At 44.4% G+C, this 17,908-nt stretch overlaps 1 protein-coding gene across 1 annotated transcript in view; it reads left to right on the top strand.

Moving 5' to 3' along the window:
- The window catches only part of LOC115111829 (zinc finger SWIM domain-containing protein 6-like), a 50,039-nt gene extending 33,407 nt beyond the window's left edge, over positions 1-16,632 (top strand). The window contains exons 3-14 of the mRNA XM_029638305.2: positions 287-435; positions 1,488-1,638; positions 3,043-3,222; positions 3,464-3,634; positions 3,874-4,020; positions 5,774-5,920; positions 6,290-6,550; positions 7,558-7,693; positions 12,394-12,551; positions 12,664-12,827; positions 12,911-12,992; positions 13,160-16,632. Coding sequence (XP_029494165.1) covers positions 287-435; positions 1,488-1,638; positions 3,043-3,222; positions 3,464-3,634; positions 3,874-4,020; positions 5,774-5,920; positions 6,290-6,550; positions 7,558-7,693; positions 12,394-12,551; positions 12,664-12,827; positions 12,911-12,992; positions 13,160-14,025 — 2,612 coding nt within the window. The 3' untranslated portion in view covers positions 14,026-16,632. The remainder of the gene's footprint in view (positions 1-286; positions 436-1,487; positions 1,639-3,042; positions 3,223-3,463; positions 3,635-3,873; positions 4,021-5,773; positions 5,921-6,289; positions 6,551-7,557; positions 7,694-12,393; positions 12,552-12,663; positions 12,828-12,910; positions 12,993-13,159) is intronic.
- The last annotated feature ends 1,276 nt before the right edge of the window (positions 16,633-17,908 follow it).

Raw genomic sequence — 17,908 nt, 5'->3', positions numbered from 1 at the left:
CATTAGTCTGATCCTGCCTGTAAACTAAAGCTCTGTCCACCTCTAAACAACACTAAAGACCTGGCCTTTATTTACCTTAGAGATATGGTTAAGTTAAAGGGTGAAAGGTTTCTACAGCTCCACAAGTTACCTTAAATTAGATTAGAGTTCTTTATTAAACAAATCAACTGTAGGATGTCTCATTGTGTGTTTGTGTGCCTGCATGTGTAGGGGCCTCGGATCCCAGGGGCCCATGTGGATAATGAGAAATGTGTGGGTAGCTAAACCTCTGTCTCTGTGTGTGTAGGGGCCCCGGACCCCACTGCAGGGGCCAGTGTGGATGATGAGAACTGTTGGCACTTGGATGAGGAGCAGGTCCAGGAGCAGGTGAAACTCTTCCTGTCACAGGGAGGATACCATGGCTCTGGGAAACAACTAAACCTCCTGTTTAGCAAGGTAACACACCACACACACAGTTCAAAGCCACTGTTAGTGGCTCTGTTAGTCTAAAGAGCCATTAGCATGGCAGTTGGCACATACATTAAACAGTACAATTGTTGATGTTGCTTTTAGCCCTTGATGTATACCTGTCTCTACACCAGATGAGTGTTAGTCTGGCTGGTGTGCCAACCTCAGCAATATCATATGCTCTTCTAGTGTAGATTTAGCCTAATTTAAAATATATACTCTGTGTCCCAAATGACACCCTGTCACCTATGTTGTGCACTATTTGATAATGGCCCACCTGGAGACTGGTCAAAAGTAGTTCTTATAGAATAGGGTATGGACTTTCGGCAGAAGTAGTGCAATACATAGGGAAAAGTGTGCCGTTAGGGACACAACCTAAAGCCTAGCGCTAATGTGAAATATGTAGCCTAGCGCTAAAGTGAAATCTGTAGCCTAGCGCTAATGTGAAATATGTAGCCTAGCGCTAATGTGAAATATGTAGCCTAGCGCTGAAGTGAAATATGTAGCCTAGCGCTAAAGTGAAATATGTAGCCTAGCGCTAAAGTGAAATATGTAGCCTAGCGCTAAAGTGAAATATGTAGCCTAGCGCTAAAGTGAAATATGTAGCCTAGCGCTAAAGTGAAATATGTAGCCTAGCGCTAAAGTGAAATATGTAGCCTAGCGCTAAAGTGAAATATGTAGCCTAGCGCTAAAGTGAAATATGTAGCCTAGCGCTAAAGTGAAATATGTAGCCTAGCGCTAAAGTGAAATATGTAGCCTAGCGCTAAAGTGAAATATGTAGCCTAGCGCTAATGTGAAATATGTAGCCTACCGCTAATGTGAAATATGTAGCCTAGCGCTAATGTGAAATATGTAGCCTAGCGCTAAAGTGAAATATGTAGCCTAGCGCTAAAGTGAAATATGTAGCCTAGCGCTAAAGTGAAATATGTAGCCTAGCGCTAATGTGAAGTATTTAGCCTAGAACCTCCGCCCCTAGTTTTAACATCTGCCTGCATTAAGCTCTATACACACACACTGATGCTTTCCTCCCTGTCCCATAGGTGAGGGAGATGCTGCGTATGCGTGACTCCAACGGAGCACGGATGTTAACACTGATCACAGAACAGTTTATGGCCGACCCTCGCCTGGCACTGTGGAGACAGCAGGGCACCACCATGAACGACAAGTACAGACAGCTCTGGGACGAACTAGGTGAGCATATATATATATATATATATGTGTGTGTGTGTGTGTGTATATATATATATATATATATATATATATATATATATATATATATATATATATATATATATATACACACATGCAGTAGGCTTCTTTATGTACTGTACATATTTACTGATACAGACAACACAAATGGCAACCTTACATACTGTTGTATTTATCATTCAACTCTGCTGCCATCTTCTACACATGCAATCACCATACCATACTCCCTTTATCTCTGCTTAATTATTTATATATCGACTTTAAGATAGGAAGCACTCACATGTCCACTGTGGCCTTCAGTACAGATTACTTGTACACACACACACACACACACACTGATTGAGGTTTTTGGGTTATGCAGCCTTTATGTTAGTTGTTCTCTCCTGCTAATGTGCAAATGGGGACAAAAACGTCGCTGGATGTCAACCTCCTATTTTCATTTCTGTATTCTCACATTTATTATTTCCCAGACAGACAGTTTTCTGCTTTTATTTGTATTTTTAGAAGTGTAACAATGCGTTGACGTCCAGACTCTCGGAGTCCTTTTCTGACTGCTTGATATGTGGCAAATGCTGCTTCTCGCCTCGGCTGCTTTCCACTTTTGTCTTTTAGTCCTCCTCAGGGCCGCTACTTCTCTCCTCTCATCCAGACACAGCCATCCTTCCTTCATTTCTCCTCTACTTCATCTCTGTTGGCGAACCACCCCTTTTTCTTTTTTTCTGACCATCTGTCCTTGTTGCTCTCTCTCTCTCTCTCTGCCTTTCTGAACATTTTCACCCCCCTTTATGGCCACATCATAGTTGTAATAGCTGTGTGTGTGTGTGTGTGTGTGTGCGCGCGTTAGCTGATGTGTTTTTGGATTGTCTTTGTGACACTATCGTCCTACATCTTCCTGAATGTGTTATGATATCCATGGAGACTTCTTCACTTTTAGTCTTTTAGTTTGTTTCTGTTTACCTGGTATTGATGTATGCAGTGTGTGTCTGTGACAGTGCGTGAAGGACAAATACAGTTCCCGCTTTTCAAAGAGTTTGTCGACAAGGAAAGTTTGTGCGTCAGCGCAAGACTATCTACAACTACAAAGTATGCAACTCCCTTACGTTTTTGGGGGGGGGTTTATGGAATATCTGAACTTTAGATTTCTTTGAAAAGTTGGATAAACTTTCAATCCCATCTCTAAATAACAACAACGACAATAGACCAAAGAATGTGGGTCCAAAACAAAAGATTGACGAGATCTGTTTTACCTGCAGTTTAGTTTGGTTCTGTGGGTTTACCACCTTCAGACTACTCTCCTGATTTTAGCCTGAAGTCAAACATGACCTTGGGTAGGATAAGACCTAACCTGTGTGTGCGTGCGCGTGCACGTGTGGTTTGTGTGTGCAGGTGCCCTGTGGATGTGTATCGTGTTGAACCCCCACTGTAAGACCGAGCAGAAGTGCTCGTGGCTCAGAGAGCTGAGGAGGTGGAACAGCGTGGACGTGTGCCCCTGGGAGGATGGTAACCATGGCAACGATCTGCCCAACCTCACCCACTCCCTGCCTCAGGGTGCCCATGGCAACCAAGGTGAGAGACGGGACTCTTTCTTTCTCCACATCAACCCTCCATCTTTCTTTCTCTCTGTGTATATCTGTCTTTCTTGTCTTCTCGTTCTCCCACGCTCCATCTCTCTCTTTTGTTAGCCTGCAGCTAACGTTTGAACTCTCCCTCCCTCCCTCCAGTACCCTCTCCCACTTCATCCCTCTATCCCTCCTCCCTTCTCTCTTCTCTGTCTAATGCAAGTCTCTCTCCCCCTCCATCCTGTCAGAGTCACGTCCCCACAGGACGGTGTTCACACGGGCAATCGAGGCGTGTGACCTCCACTGGCAGGATCGTCACCTGCAGCACATCATTGCCAGCGACCTCTATGCCAACTACTGTTACCACGACAACCAGGACGGCTCGCTCTTCGACACACGTGGATGGCCCATGTGGCACGGTGAGTGTGTGTGTGTTTGAGAGTGTGTTTATCTTTCGTGTGTATCGTGATGATTGGTGTGTGTGTGTGTGTGTGTGTGTAAAGGGGAAACAGAGAACTGTGAGTATGTTTATTTTTTTTGTGTATGTAAAGGGGAAACGGAGGACTGTGTGTCGTCTTATGTCAAGTGGTCACATTTTGCCAAAAGCCTTATAGAAAGGGATAAAGACAACATTAGTTCATCTCTCTGTGTCTCTCAGAACACGTCCCGACGGCTTGTGCTCGGGTGGACGCCCTGCGTTCCCATGGTTACCCCCGCGAAGCACTTCGATTGGCCATTGCCGTGGTAAACACACTACGACGGCAGCAGCAGAGACAACTGGACCACTTCCGCCGACATAAGAAAGGTCAGACTGCACTTACTAGATGACATAGGACTGCTGTAAAGCCTCAATGGACTCTTATAAAGCCTCATAGTGCAGATATAAAGCTCTGTTACATACTAAAATAGTAGTGTCAATAGGGTTGACACTATGTTACTACAGTGAGGGAAAAAAGTATTTGCCCTGCTGATTTTGTACATTTGCCCACTGACAAAGAAATGTTCAGCCTATAATTTTGATGGTAGGTTTATTTGAACAGTGAAAGACAGAATAACAACAAAAAATTCCAGAAAAACGCATGTCAAAAATGTTATAAATTGATTTGCATTTTAATGAGGGAAATAAGTATTTAACCCCTCTTCAAAACATGACTTAGTACTTGGTGGCAATCAGAGGTCAGACGTTTCATGTAGTTGGCCACCAGGTTTGCACGCATCTCAGGAGGGATTTTGTCCCACTCCTCTTTGCAGAACTTCTCCAAGTTAATGACTTGGTTTCGAGGCTGACGTTTGGCAACTCAAACCTTTAGCTCCCTCCACAGATTCTCTATGGGATTAAGGTCTGGAGACTGGCTAGGCCACTCCAGGACCTTAATGTGCTTCTTCTTGAGCCACTCCTTTGTTGCCTTGGCTGTATGTTTTGGGTCATTGTCATGCTGGAATACCCATCCACGACCCATTTTCAATACCCTGGCTGAGAGAAGCAGGTTCTCACCCAGGATTTGACGGTACATGGCCCCATCCATCGTCCCTTTGATGCAGTGAAGTTGTCCTGTCCCCTTAGCAGAAAAACACCCCCAAAGCATAATGTTTACACCTCCATGTTTGACGGTGGGGATGGTGTTCTTGGGGTCATAGGCAGCATTCCTCCTCCTCCAAACATGGCGAGTTGAGTTGATGCCAAAGAGCTCCATTTTGGTCTCAGCTGACCACAACACTTTCACCCAGTTGTCCTCTGAATCATTCAGATGTTAATTGGCAAACTTCAGACGGGCATGTATATGTGCTTTCTTGGGCCTTGCCTTGCGGGCGCTGCAGGATTTCAGTCCTTCACGGCATAGTGTGTTACCAATTGTTTTCTTGGTGACTATGGTCCCAGCTGCCTTGAGATCATTGACAAGATCCTCCCCCTAGATTCCTCACCGTTCTCATGATCATTGCAACTCCACGAGGTGAGATCTTGCATGGGGCCCCAGGCCGAGGGAGATTGACAGTTCTTTTGTTTCTTCCATTTGCAAATTATCGCACCAACTGTTGTCACCTTCTCACCAAGCTGCTTGGCGATGGTATTGTAGCCCATTCCAGCCTTGTGTAGGTCTACAATCTTGTCCCCGACATCCTTGGAGAGCTCTTTGGTCTTGGCCATGGTGGAGAGTTTGGAATCAGATTGATTGATTGCTTCTGTGGACAGGTGTCTTTTATACAGGTAACAAACTGAGATTAGGAGCACTCCCTTTAAGAGTGTTCTCCTAATCTCAGCTCGTTACCTGCATAAAAGACACCTGGGAGCCAGAAATCTTTCTGATTGAGAGGGGGTCAAATACTTATTTCCCTCATTAAAATGCAAATCAATTTATAACATTTTTGACATGCGTTTTTCTGGATTTTGTTGTTGTTATTCTGTCTCTCACTGTTCAAATAAACCTACCATTAAAATGATAGACTGATCATTTCTTTGTCAGTGGGCAAACGTACAGAATCAGCAGGGGATCAAATACTGTTTTCCCCTCACTGTATGTGCCCTGTAGTTGACATGTGTTGCATCCTGTCTGTGACAGAGCTGCTCCATAAAGCCATCACCTCCATAACCAACATGGAAGGCTGGGTGGGTCACCCCCTGGATCCCATCGGAACCCTGTTCAGCACCCTCACTGAGACGGGACGGGGGGCAGAGGAGGGGGCCAACACCTGCCTTGACCTCTCAGGTACTAAAAATAATAATCAATCTAGTCTTCTTTGTCTCCATCTTTGATTCTACTCTTCTTTTTTTTCCTCACTCAGATGGTCCCTCTCTCAACCCTTCCCTCACATTCCCCTTTTCTTATCCCTCTGTCTTTCCTCTCCTACGCTGGCCCGGTGATATGGAAAAGTACTAGCTGGAGGTCTTGGGCCCGTCCCAAATACTTTGACCTGGGACGTGGTCAAATGTGCAGTCTGTAGGGTGCTGTTTGGGACAGACTGACCCTCGGTGTTGTGGACTAGGAGGGAGGCTCCAAACCTCAGAACACTGAAAAACTGACTACTAGGTACTGACCCTTTGTGTCTCTCTCTCTCTCTCTCTCTCTCTCACTTAGATTGTTCCAGTGTGGTGAGTCGTGCGGAGCTGCAGCGGTTGCCAGTGCAGAGGTTGCTAGGCGAGGGCGAATCATACGGGGCGCTGGCTGTAGAGACTGCTCTGATTGGCTTAGGCCAGCAGAGGGTCATGCCTGATGGGCTGTATGCCCAGGAGAAGGTGTGTCGCAACGAAGAGCAGCTATTGGCCAAGCTGCAGGAAGTGGAGCTGGATGACACGCTGGTCAAGATCTTCCGCAAACAAGCAGTCTTCCTGTTAGAAAGTGAGGACACACACACACAGTGTCCTTTATTTTGGTTATCGGATAAAGTGTCAAATAATTTTCCATACGGTTGTTATGAATGTGTGGAGTGTATGTTTCCATGGCTGAGCTGTAGCTGTGTGAGGTAAAACGAGAGCGAGCTTTTGGTCTCTCCTTCCCGCTCTCCTTCTCTCTCTCCAAGCATTGAGGCTCTATGCTGAAGCACATTTCACTCCTCCATCTCAATATTTATTATCTTATTATCTTTCATTCAGTGGGGTAAATATAACTAGAACCGCCTTAAGCCAGACCAAAATAAGCCTCACAGTAAAACTAGCGATGTGTCGGCAGCCACACACACACACACACACACACACACACACACACTGTACTGACATCTTGTACTGGGACAGAATGTGACTGCTGTGGTTTGGTTATGGGAGTGGGAGAGATGGTAGACCTAGCCCTCAAACTTCCAGTCCCACCCTAACCCCTGCCTCTGCCCAGGATGACCACCCACCTCTGGGCTGGTTGGTAATTGAGTCCCAGGCTCTAAGGCCTAAGACTGCTGGAGACTGTAATGGGGCTCGTGGTCTGTGGTTGGGGGGGTGTAATGGGGCTTGTGGTCGGGGGGTGGGGAGGGGCTGTTCAGTCTAGAATAACCCAGTGGAGATGAGGGGAGGGAAGCATAGTCTGCACATCTGGCCATATGGCATTCACCACGTCATGGTGACCGCTTTGTGCTGCGTGGCCTTTTCTCCTCTGGACTGAGACTGGGAGGAGGAAACTATCATAGCCACTGTCTAGCCACGCAATAGTACACACACACACACACACACTTATAAGTATGCTGTACTCACACATTCTCCTTTTATACGGCACCACAGACCAAAATATAATTAAATGTATTTTCTATTTTTGCATCTGATATTTCAATGTTCTTTTAATTTGTTCCAAACTGTTTCACCCCCCTCTCTTCGCACTGGTCTGTGGGTTAACATGTTCTTCCTCCCTCCGTGTGTCTCCAGGTGGGCCGTACAGTGGCCTGGGAGAGATTGTCCACAGAGAGAGTGTTCCCATGCATACCTTCACCCGCTATCTCTTCACCTCTCTCCTACCTCATGACGCTGAACTGGCGTACAAGATTGCACTGAGAGCCATGCGGTGAGTCTCTCACCTTATCATTATTTGTGTTGCGTTTGTGTTTTGCATGCGCGTGTGTTATGCAGATGGGGCGGCTCTGTTTTGATGTTCGCAGGGGGACCTGGATCAGTGAATATTAATGATGTTAATGAGAGTTTAATTAGTGTGTGTAATGAGCAGGCTCGCACACGCCTGGCCTACAGGGACAGGACAACTACGTGGCTAACGCTAACATCTCTCTACCATTTCACAATGCTAACAATGTGGTGATGCTAAATGACTGTGAACGAGTAGGAGCTACGTCGCGTACGGAAAGATGCAAGCCGGAGTGTAATGAAAATGCACCACAGCATTTCCACAGGGCTCCAGGCCTCCCCAGTCCACTTCTCTCCCCACCCAGCCCTGTGGAAGGGGGTTAGGTAGAATAATGTGGCCACTACTTCTAGCTGCTCCGGGGTCCTGGTTGTCTGTCTGCTCAGCACGTAATGAATGTGTGCAATGTAGCGTGGTGCCGGCGTAATATGATAGCAGTGTATGCTTTCCCACCCTCATGGGAAAGGTGCTGCTGGTTAAATATAGTGCTAGGTAAAAGGACTGGCTTTTAATGGCCCATTACAACACTATCATAGACTCAGACAGCCTCTCCTTATTCACACCTCTGCTTAACGCTAAGGAGGAATTGATCTTCAGCTCAAGGATTGTACAAAAGGCACACCCAGCTGATTTCACTAGTGCAGGGCAGATGGAAAATTATCTAGAAAGACATGATAATACCCTCGTATTGTTAACGCTTCCGGAGTTTAAGATTGATGAAGACGCATGTCCATCAAAATCTTCTAATGTCTCTACCGTGGAGCCCCGACTCGTCTTCGCGGGCCCCTCGGGAGCGTTTTGTATGAAGAAGAGATCTTGAGTCGAAGTCTTCCAGTGGAAGCCGGGATGCGATCGGTTGGGGAAGTGAATAGACGTTTGTGAAGTGTTTACTTTGTCTGAGGGTGAAGACCAGGAGGTAGAGAGTTCAGTAGTCTCACTGATGTTCACCAGAAACCAGGACCAGACTGTGAAGGAACTGGATAGTTGCTCTCTTTCACATCCATCTATGGGTCGTTCCACCAATTTATAGGTGCCTTTTTGAGTAGTGTGAGTAAGTAGGGTAACTTGTTTAGCAAATGTTAACATTCTGTCATAAAGAGCACCCATTCAACTTAATAAAAAAACACGTTTTCCCATTTCAAGAGGTTAAATAAAAACAAATGACTATAGGAAGTGCCTGCAACTTATCCAGAACGTAGCAGCCCGCCCGGTTTTCAACCTTCCTGAGTTCTGTCATTTCACCAATACTTGCACTTGACCGCACCACCACAAAACACTGGAAAACTGTCATAAATAGTAGAACCAGCTCACCTACTTTTTAAACTATTATTTGACTATTTAGATACTTAATATTTATTTTTTTATATATATTTCAAAAGTTATGGTTTCACCATAATTAAAATGAGAATTCAGTTCACGTAACAGGGTCATTTTTAAAAGCTGCAGCTACTCTTCCTGGGGTCCATGGAATCACATTAAATAAATAATCATCTTCAGAAATGACATTGTCAAAGCAACAAAAGTAACTAGGACTTTACAATGATGGTGAAAACTTGGATCAATGTTGGAGTAAAGTGGGTTAAACTTCCTAGAGGTCACCGAGGACGCACAGAGGGACATGTCAAAATGCAGTTTTGGCAGTTTAGCAAGTCTTCATTCATTATAAAAATGAAAAATAAAGATTTGACATTTTTCATGTGGTCCATATTAAAGGACACTTCATTTAATATAACAGGCGTTTAAAATGCAACATTCGTGCACAATTTCAGAGCCCCTTGCCCTGAGGCCCCTGGCACCCTCGCTCTTGAACACCCCTGGTGTGAAAAGTACTAAAAGCATCCCGTTCTGCCTTTTTACACGGCACTATAGTGCCACAGGACCAATCGGACACCGTAGCTGTCCTCATCAGTGGCTTGGGATTGAAGGGTGTGTTACTGTTAAATGGATACACATGTCATTGTAAAAATGGGACTTTTACGCTGCTGTTTTGAGTATTGGCTGTAAGCACGGCATTGAGTGTTTTACAGTGTCATTGATATGGTAAGATCATAATGTTTATGGTTGATGTATAGCCTAGCTTGTGCAGCGCACATATATACAGTGGGGCAGAAAAGTATTTAGTCAGCCACCAATTGTGCAAGTTCTTCCACTTAAAAAGATGAGAGAGGCCTGTAATTTTCATCATAGGTACACTTCAACTATGACAGACAAAATGAGAAAAAAAATCCAGAAAATCACATTGTAGGATTCTTTATGAATTTATTTGCAAATTATGGTGGAAAATAAGTATTTGGTCAATAACAAAAGTTTATCTCAATACTGTTGTCAATGACAGAGGTCAAACGTTTTCTGTAAGTCTTCACAAGGTTTTCACACACTGTTGCTGGTATTTTGGCCCATTCCTCCATGCAAATCTCCTCTAGAGCAGTGATGTTTTGGGGCTGTTGCTGGGCAACACGGACTTTCAACTCCCTCCAAAGATTTTCTATGGGGTTGAGATCTGGAGACTGGCTAGGCCACTCCAGGACCTTGAAATGCTTCTTACGAAGCCACTCCTTCGTTGCCCGGGCAGTGTGTTTGGGATCATTGTCATGCTGAAAGACCCAGCCACGTTTCATCTTCAATGGGGCGGCAGGGTAGCCTAGTGGTTAGAGCGTTGGACTAGTAACCGGAAGGTTGCAAGTTCAAACCCCTGAGCTGACAAGTTACAAATCTGTCGTTCTGCCCCTGAACAGGCAGTTAACCCACTGTTCCTAGGCCGTCATTGAAAATAAAAATTTGTTTTTTAAATTTTTATAAATGCCCTTGCTGATGGTAGGCTTTGTTACTTTGGTCCCAGCTCTCTGCAGGTCATTCACTAGGTCCCCCCGTGTGGTTCTGGGATTTTTGCTCACCGTTCTTGTGATAATTTTGACCCCACGGGGTGAGATCTTGCGTGGAGCCCCAGATCGAGGGAGATTATCAGTGGACATTGTATGTCTTCCATTTCCTAATAATTGCTCCCACAGTTGATTTCTTCAAACCAAGCTGCTTACCTATTGCAGATTCAGTCTTCCCAGCCTGGTACAGGTCTACAATTTTGTTTCTGGTGTCCTTTGACAGCTCTTTGGTCTTGGCCATTGTGGAGTTTGGAGTGTGGCTGTTTGAGGTTGTGGACAGGTGTCTTTTATACTGATAACAAGTTCAAACAGGTGCCATTAATACAGGTAATGAGTGGAGGACAGAGGAGCCTCTTAAAGAATAAGTTACAGGTCTGTGAGAGCCAGAAATCTTGCTTGTTTGTAGGTGACCAAATACTTATTTTCCACCATAATTTGCAAATAAATTCATAAAAAATCCTACAATGTGATTTTATGGATTTTCTTTTCTCATTTTTGTCTGTCATAGTTGAAGTGTACCTATGATAAAAATTACAGGCCTCTCTCATCTTTTTAAGTGGGAGAACTTGCACAATTGGTGGCTGACTAAATACTTTTTTGCCCCACTGTATATATATACCTGTAGTAGGCTGTTTGAGTAGGAGAGAAAGAGAACGAGCAGGAGAATACTAGCCCCAGCAATGGTTTTGTTTTTGAGGTGGAATAGAAGATGCAGCGTTAGAATAAAATGTATGATTTTCACTAAAACATGGACTATTTTCCAAGCTTTGGCTTATCGAAGTTCCGCAACCAACCCCGACCAGTGGTTTTCGGGTAAGTCACACAAAGACAGGAATGTTGACGAAGGCCCCATATTTAGGGAATACTTTTTTGTTGTTGTTGCTTTCGTTCCACCCCATAAATGGTCCAGAAGCCCCCGGTGTGGTGGAGCTTTTAGCAGCTCTTTAGATGTGTTTGGAATGAACCCCTTGTTGCTATGGCATCAGCACGTCTTCCGTTTCACACAGAGTCTGTGTTCACACTCACACAGCTCTCACCTTGCTTTTTTCCCACCTTTTATCTAGCAAGACTGTTGGCCAGACCGGCCCCTATTACCTTGTCTAGGCCCGACAGGCTTCAGATCAAGATGTTTAAATACAGATTTTGTTGGTGCTCACGTGGCAATGGTATCTCTGGCCCTTTTCTCTGAAGTGCGTACGCGTGTGAGTGGCCGTGCACCCGCGTGCGTGTGTACATGCGCTGATGTGTGTAAGGATGTGTTTGATGTGTGTCCAGCCGTAGAGGCCTGGAAGGTGAATCCCCTAATTTCCCCACGGACTCAATTAGCTTTGTGATTGGTTGATCTGCCCAGGTTCTCTTCTCTTTCAAAGGCAGCGAGACCTTTGAAACTGGGCTGGAAGAATAGGGTTGAATTAGAGATGAGCTGCCCACAGTAGCAGACATGAAGACTACCGTGTGTTTCTGTGTGCTGTCATTCTGTCCTATAGGGCCTGTTTATACATTAGCAGGTGTTCCAAGCCCATGTTTTCATTAACAGCAAGAAAATAGTCATTCTGCTGCAGTTGATTCAGTTCTGTAATTAAGGACTAGGTTGGAAGTACATTTCAGTAATAAGCCAACAACCATAATGCACTCCAGAACACTGTCAAAACCTTGCTGGAGGTGCGTCGCTGATTGCACTTTGTGCACGCGCCTGTGTGTGTTCGTGTGCGTCTGTGTGTGATCCTATGGTTTTTCTGTGCTCCTCAGGTTGCCTGTGTTGGAGTCCACAGCCTCGTCAGGTGACCTGTCGCGACCCCATCACATGGTGTCTGTGGTCCCCAACCGCTACCCTCGCTGGTTCACACTCTCCCACATAGAGTCCCAGCAGTGTGAACTGGCTTCCACCATGCTGACCGCAGCCAAAGGTAAACACACACACACACACTTACGTAACCACACACACGTGCGTAAACACACACACACACATTTGGGTTCCTTTGTCATTGTACTGTATGTGTGTTGTCCCTGTTGTCCCAGGTGATAGTTGTAAGCTGGAGACGGTGCTAGAGTCAATCCAGAAAAACATCCACTCCTCGTCTCACATCTTTAAACTGGCCCAGGATGCCTTTAAGATCGCAACATTGATGGACAGCCTGCCAGACATTACTCTGCTCAAAGTTTCACTGGAGCTTGGGCTACAGGTACACAAACACAGGCATACAGTTACACACACACACACACACACACACCTCTTTGCCATCCCTAACCGTCTCTCGTTCATCAGGTGATGAGGATAACCCTGTCTACGCTGAACTGGAGGAGGAGGGAAATGGTACGGTGGTTAGTTACCTGTGCAACCGAAGTAGGTACGTGTACAACGTTTTCCCTTTTGACTTTCTATAATATAGTACATATTTAGTTAGTGGACAGGATGAGGCTTGAAAATGGATTGTCTTGTTATTCAAATTACTCTGCTAATCCCCTGACTTCTCCCTCTTTTGTGTGTGTGTGTGTGTGTGTGTGTGTCTCCCAGGTGTGTATGCGTTGGACAGCATCATGCAGAGTTGGTTCACCCTCTTCACCCCGACTGAGGCCACCAGCATCGTGGCCACCACCGTCATGTCCAACACCACCATTGTCCGCCTGCGCCTGGACTGTCACCAGCAGGAGAACCTGGCCTCCTCCGCCCGGACCCTGGCCCTGCAGTGTGCCATGAAGGATCCCCAGAACTGTGCCCTCTCCGCTCTCACCCTCTGCGAGAAGGACCACATCGCCTTCGAGACGGCCTACCAGATCGTCCTGGACGCGGCCGTCGCGGGGATGAGCTACACGCAGCTGTTTACGATAGCTAGGTACATGGAGCACAGAGGGTACCCTATGAGGGCGTACAAGCTAGCCACGTTAGCCATGGCTCATCTTAACCTCAGCTACAACCAGGATACCCACCCGGCTATTAACGACGTGCTGTGGGCCTGCGCTCTGAGTCACTCGCTGGGCAAGAACGAGCTAGCTGCCGTCATCCCCCTGGTGGTGAAGAGCGTGAAGTGCGCCACGGTGCTTTCCGACATTTTGCGGCGGTGCACCCTGACCACGCCGGGGATGGTGTCAGCGCTGCACAGCCGCAGGAACTCTGGGAAGCTGATGTCGCTGGACAAGGCTCCGCTCAGGCAGCTGCTGGACGCCACAATCGGGGCCTATATCAACACCACGCACTCTCGCCTCACGCACATCAGCCCGCGGCACTACAGCGAGTTCATCGAGTTCCTGGGGAAGTCCCGGGAGACGTTCCTCATGGCCCACGACGGACACATCCAGTTCACCCAGTTCATAGACAACCTCAAACAGATCTATAAGGGCAAGAAGAAACTCATGATGCTGGTGAGGGAGCGGTTTGGCTGACCAGGGTCGGTCCCTAGTACTTTTCTATTAACTCGAGTCTGCCTTTTTGAACTTCTTTTGGGCTTGAACATGGACAAGTAAAGCGGGAGACGAAGCGAAAGAAGGAGAGAAAAAATACTCAACAGAGCCACACGGTATTATCGTGATTTGCTGTTATTGTTATGAACGTTGTTACTGTCATTGCTATGTGTACAGACGTGTTCTATTTTCAGAAGAAGAAATGTGTCAGGTTGTGAATGTTGTGAGTGTTTCTCTGTGTGTGCGAGAGGAAAAACAGGATAACGAAAATGGCTTTTTGTGTTTTTTTTTTGTGTTTTTTTTAGCTTTTTTTTTTTATTGTGTTTTTCATTTTGGTTTTATACTGAGTATATGTGGTCAAGTGGCTAAAGGCCCTTGTGCAAAAGCGCTTGTGTAAAAACGCATTGGCAGCCTCAAAGAGACACTATGGCTTTAAAACCACACAGCACCTCTTGGCTATTGGCTACCGAACGTAGGATGCACTGCACAGCTTGGCTCCTTGAGAAAACCACCATTAGCATTTCTGTTGACTCGGCACTTGCGTTTTCTCTCGGTCATTAGGCATGCGAGAGGTTGTAGAATAATGCTCTTAACAGACTCGTTGTTTCAGATGTGGTAATAATGAATATCTGTTAGGTTGAGGATGGCAGTACAGGACTACGGTAATGCCACATGCACCGTGAGATGAGGATATATAGTATTAACAAAGTGATTTACTAGCATTTTGCTGTATTATGGCAGATATATCTCAAAATGTACTTAGAACCATCAAACTTGTAATTGTGGCTTCGTTTTTTTTTTGGTTGAAGTCTTAAGAGAAACTGTTGCTGGAGACATTTGTCTCACGCCTTCTTCCTTTTAACCCAGTCTTTGCTAAATGTACTGTATTGGTGTTTCAGAAAGTGAAGAAATCCATTAGAGATCAGGTGGATCAGAATACTAGCCTGGTTACCTGACTGTTTCTGTACTCGGAAGACTAGCCTGGTTACCTGGATTTTTCTGTATTCAATGCTACAGTACATCGCTGCCGTGGCAAGACAACCAAACACAGGTTAGCTAAAACAAGAAAGACCGGCTCCGACTAGTGACCCAGGCTACTGGAAGATGTGTCGGACTGGGTAACTAACTACAGATCATGGTTATAGTTGTGTGTAGCTTCAGAACGGGCCAGGGTCAATGCTTTCTGTGCGTGTGGAACCATAGAATAATTAGAATACCATTTAGAATTCGGGTTCTAATAGGCCTCTTCTATGTGTAGAACCTTCAGCAACTGTCAACAGACGTTCTCAGGGATTTCTCTAAAACGAAAAGGAAAAAGGAAGAGCGAAGAACGAGTACAGGAAAACAAAAACGTCACACGACACGAGCGAGCATTTATTGTACTGTGTGTGTGTATATATACAATAGTATAAGTCTGAATATGGAGGATTCAAAAGTATATGTTAACTAAATTATACAGAGTATTCTATGTAATGTGAAATACTTGAAGCCGCTGTAGCTCGCTCTTTTTCTGTTAGTCTTTCTGTACTTTTGTTTACCACAGAACGTGCCAGAAAGACTGAATTGGCTAATGGAGGGTTGCTGTAGGCTCACAAGAGTAGTGTCAGTACTAAAACATTGGTTGAGATTATTGTGCCGGTATCGACGGTTCGATTGGTATCTATTCAATTTATTAGAGTACCGTGAAACTATGTTATTGTTTCACAATTAACAAATGTATGAATTTGACTGATGTGCAATATTCCAATGACACTGTACATGGCATATGGCAACCCGAGCATAGATTTTTCATAACATTGATCAGCTGTTGAGACATGACTTTAGAGTTCTAACTTTGGCTAACCCAGTAGTGTGAAATCTCTGGTCAATCAATGACACTGATTGATCCATTAAAACCAGAAGGACTGTGACCCTCGAGGACAGGGATTGTGCTCCGTTGCAATGTACTACAGTTCTCCTCCTGTCTGCTTGCATCTGAACACGGCGTCTCTCTCTCTCTCTCTCTCTCTCTCTCTCTGTATAAGGTCTGCAATTGTACTCATAACTTGCCTTGTTTCTTTATTTTTTATTTAAATTTTTATTTTTATTTTAAGCGCTTTCTCTTGTTCTTTTGAAAGAAGAAACAGACTTTTCTCTTGCCTTGTCTTAACACTTTTTAAAGTAACCAAACAGGAGTTCTAACAACCAAACAAATGTGTTCCAAGAAGTGAAAACCAAGCCGCCTTGGTCCCAGCTTTAGTGTCCTTAATTAGTAACTGAACGGGCTCTGTAAACTCTGTGCTTTTAACAAAGCATTTCCTCGTGTGTTTGGTGGAAAAACGTCGTCCTGTGTCTCATCCTCTAATGAAAGGATTTTCTCTTTCTTTCTAGCTGTTTTATTCTTTTTGTTCTGTTCGTGTAGGAAATAGTCTTCTGTTTTTCCATTTTATTTATTACAATGATCCATGTATACATGCTTATGAAATTAAGATTTGATACACCAATATCAATTTATTTATGTAACTAAAATCACTGTTTTATAATCTTGTTAATTAATGAGTCAATTGATTTGTGTTTTGTTTTAATTAAAGTTTTTTTTTTTTTAAGGTACATTTTGGCCTTCTTGGTTTTGTGAATGGTTACAGTACATCTCTTTCTGAGACACAAGACTGTTCGACAAGATGTGTTGGTCGACATAGAAACAGACCAGCGAGTTGAGCTCAATCAGGAGAGTTTGGATCAGCAGCAACATCAATCACACCAGAAGAAGAAGAACAAATATGCAGAGTTAAACTATCATCTCTGGGTGAAATAATACAGCAGTATTAATTCACATCCATAGTTTGTGAATCAGGATTTAGGGGAGCCTAGGCCAATCCCACAAACCTTTACAGTGTGTTCAGAAAGTATTCATACCCTTTGACATTTTGTTGTGTTACAGCCTGAATTCAAAATTGATTAAATATATTATTTTTCTCACCCATCTACACACAATACCCCATAATTACAAACGGAATCAATACATATTAGAATCACCTTTTGGCAGCGATTACAGCTGTGAGTCATTCTGGGTAAGTTTCTAAGATCTTTCCACAACATTTACCCATTTTACTTTTTACGTTTTTTTTCAACCTCTGTCAACAATGTCATTGCTAGACAGCCATTTTCAAGTCTTGCCACAGTTTTTCAAGCTGATTTAAGTCAAAACTGTAACTAGGTCATTTAAGAACATTCAATGTCATCTTGGTAAGCAACTCCAGTGTATAATTCGCCTTGTGTTTTAGGTTGTCTGGCTGAATGGTGAATTTTTTTCATCCAGTGTCTGTTGGAAAGCTGACTGAACCACCTCTAAGATTTTGCCTGTGCTTTACCCTATTCTGTTTCTTTTTATCCTTAACTCCCTAGTCCTTGCTGATGACAAGCATACCCATAACATGATGCAGCCACCACCATGCTTGAAAATATGAAGAGTGGTACTGTTGTTGGATTTGCCCCAAACATAACGCTTTGTGTTCAGGACCTGTTTGCCTTATTGCAAACAGGATGCATGTTTTGGAATATTTGTATTTTGTACAGGCTTCCTCCTTTTCACTCTGTCATTTAGGTTAGTATTGTGGAGTAACTACAATGTTGTCGATCCATCCTTAGTTTTCTCCTATCACGGCAATTAAACTCTGTGACTTTTTCAAAGTCATCATTGGCCTCATGGTTAGCGGTTTCCTTCCTCTCTGGCAACTGAGTTAGGAAGGACGCCTGTATCTTTGTAGTGACTGTATGTATTGATATACTATCCAAAGTATAATTAATAACTTCACCATGCTCGAAGGGATATGCAATGTCTGCTTTTTTTATTGGTACCCATCTTACCAATAGGTGCTCTTCTTTG

The sequence above is a fragment of the Oncorhynchus nerka genome, linkage group LG27 (genome assembly GCF_034236695.1).
Source record: "Oncorhynchus nerka isolate Pitt River linkage group LG27, Oner_Uvic_2.0, whole genome shotgun sequence".
Classification (NCBI taxonomy): Eukaryota; Metazoa; Chordata; class Actinopteri; order Salmoniformes; family Salmonidae; genus Oncorhynchus; species Oncorhynchus nerka.
Note: the sequence above shows the minus strand (reverse complement) of the source record. Positions and strands in the feature narration are given on the sequence as shown.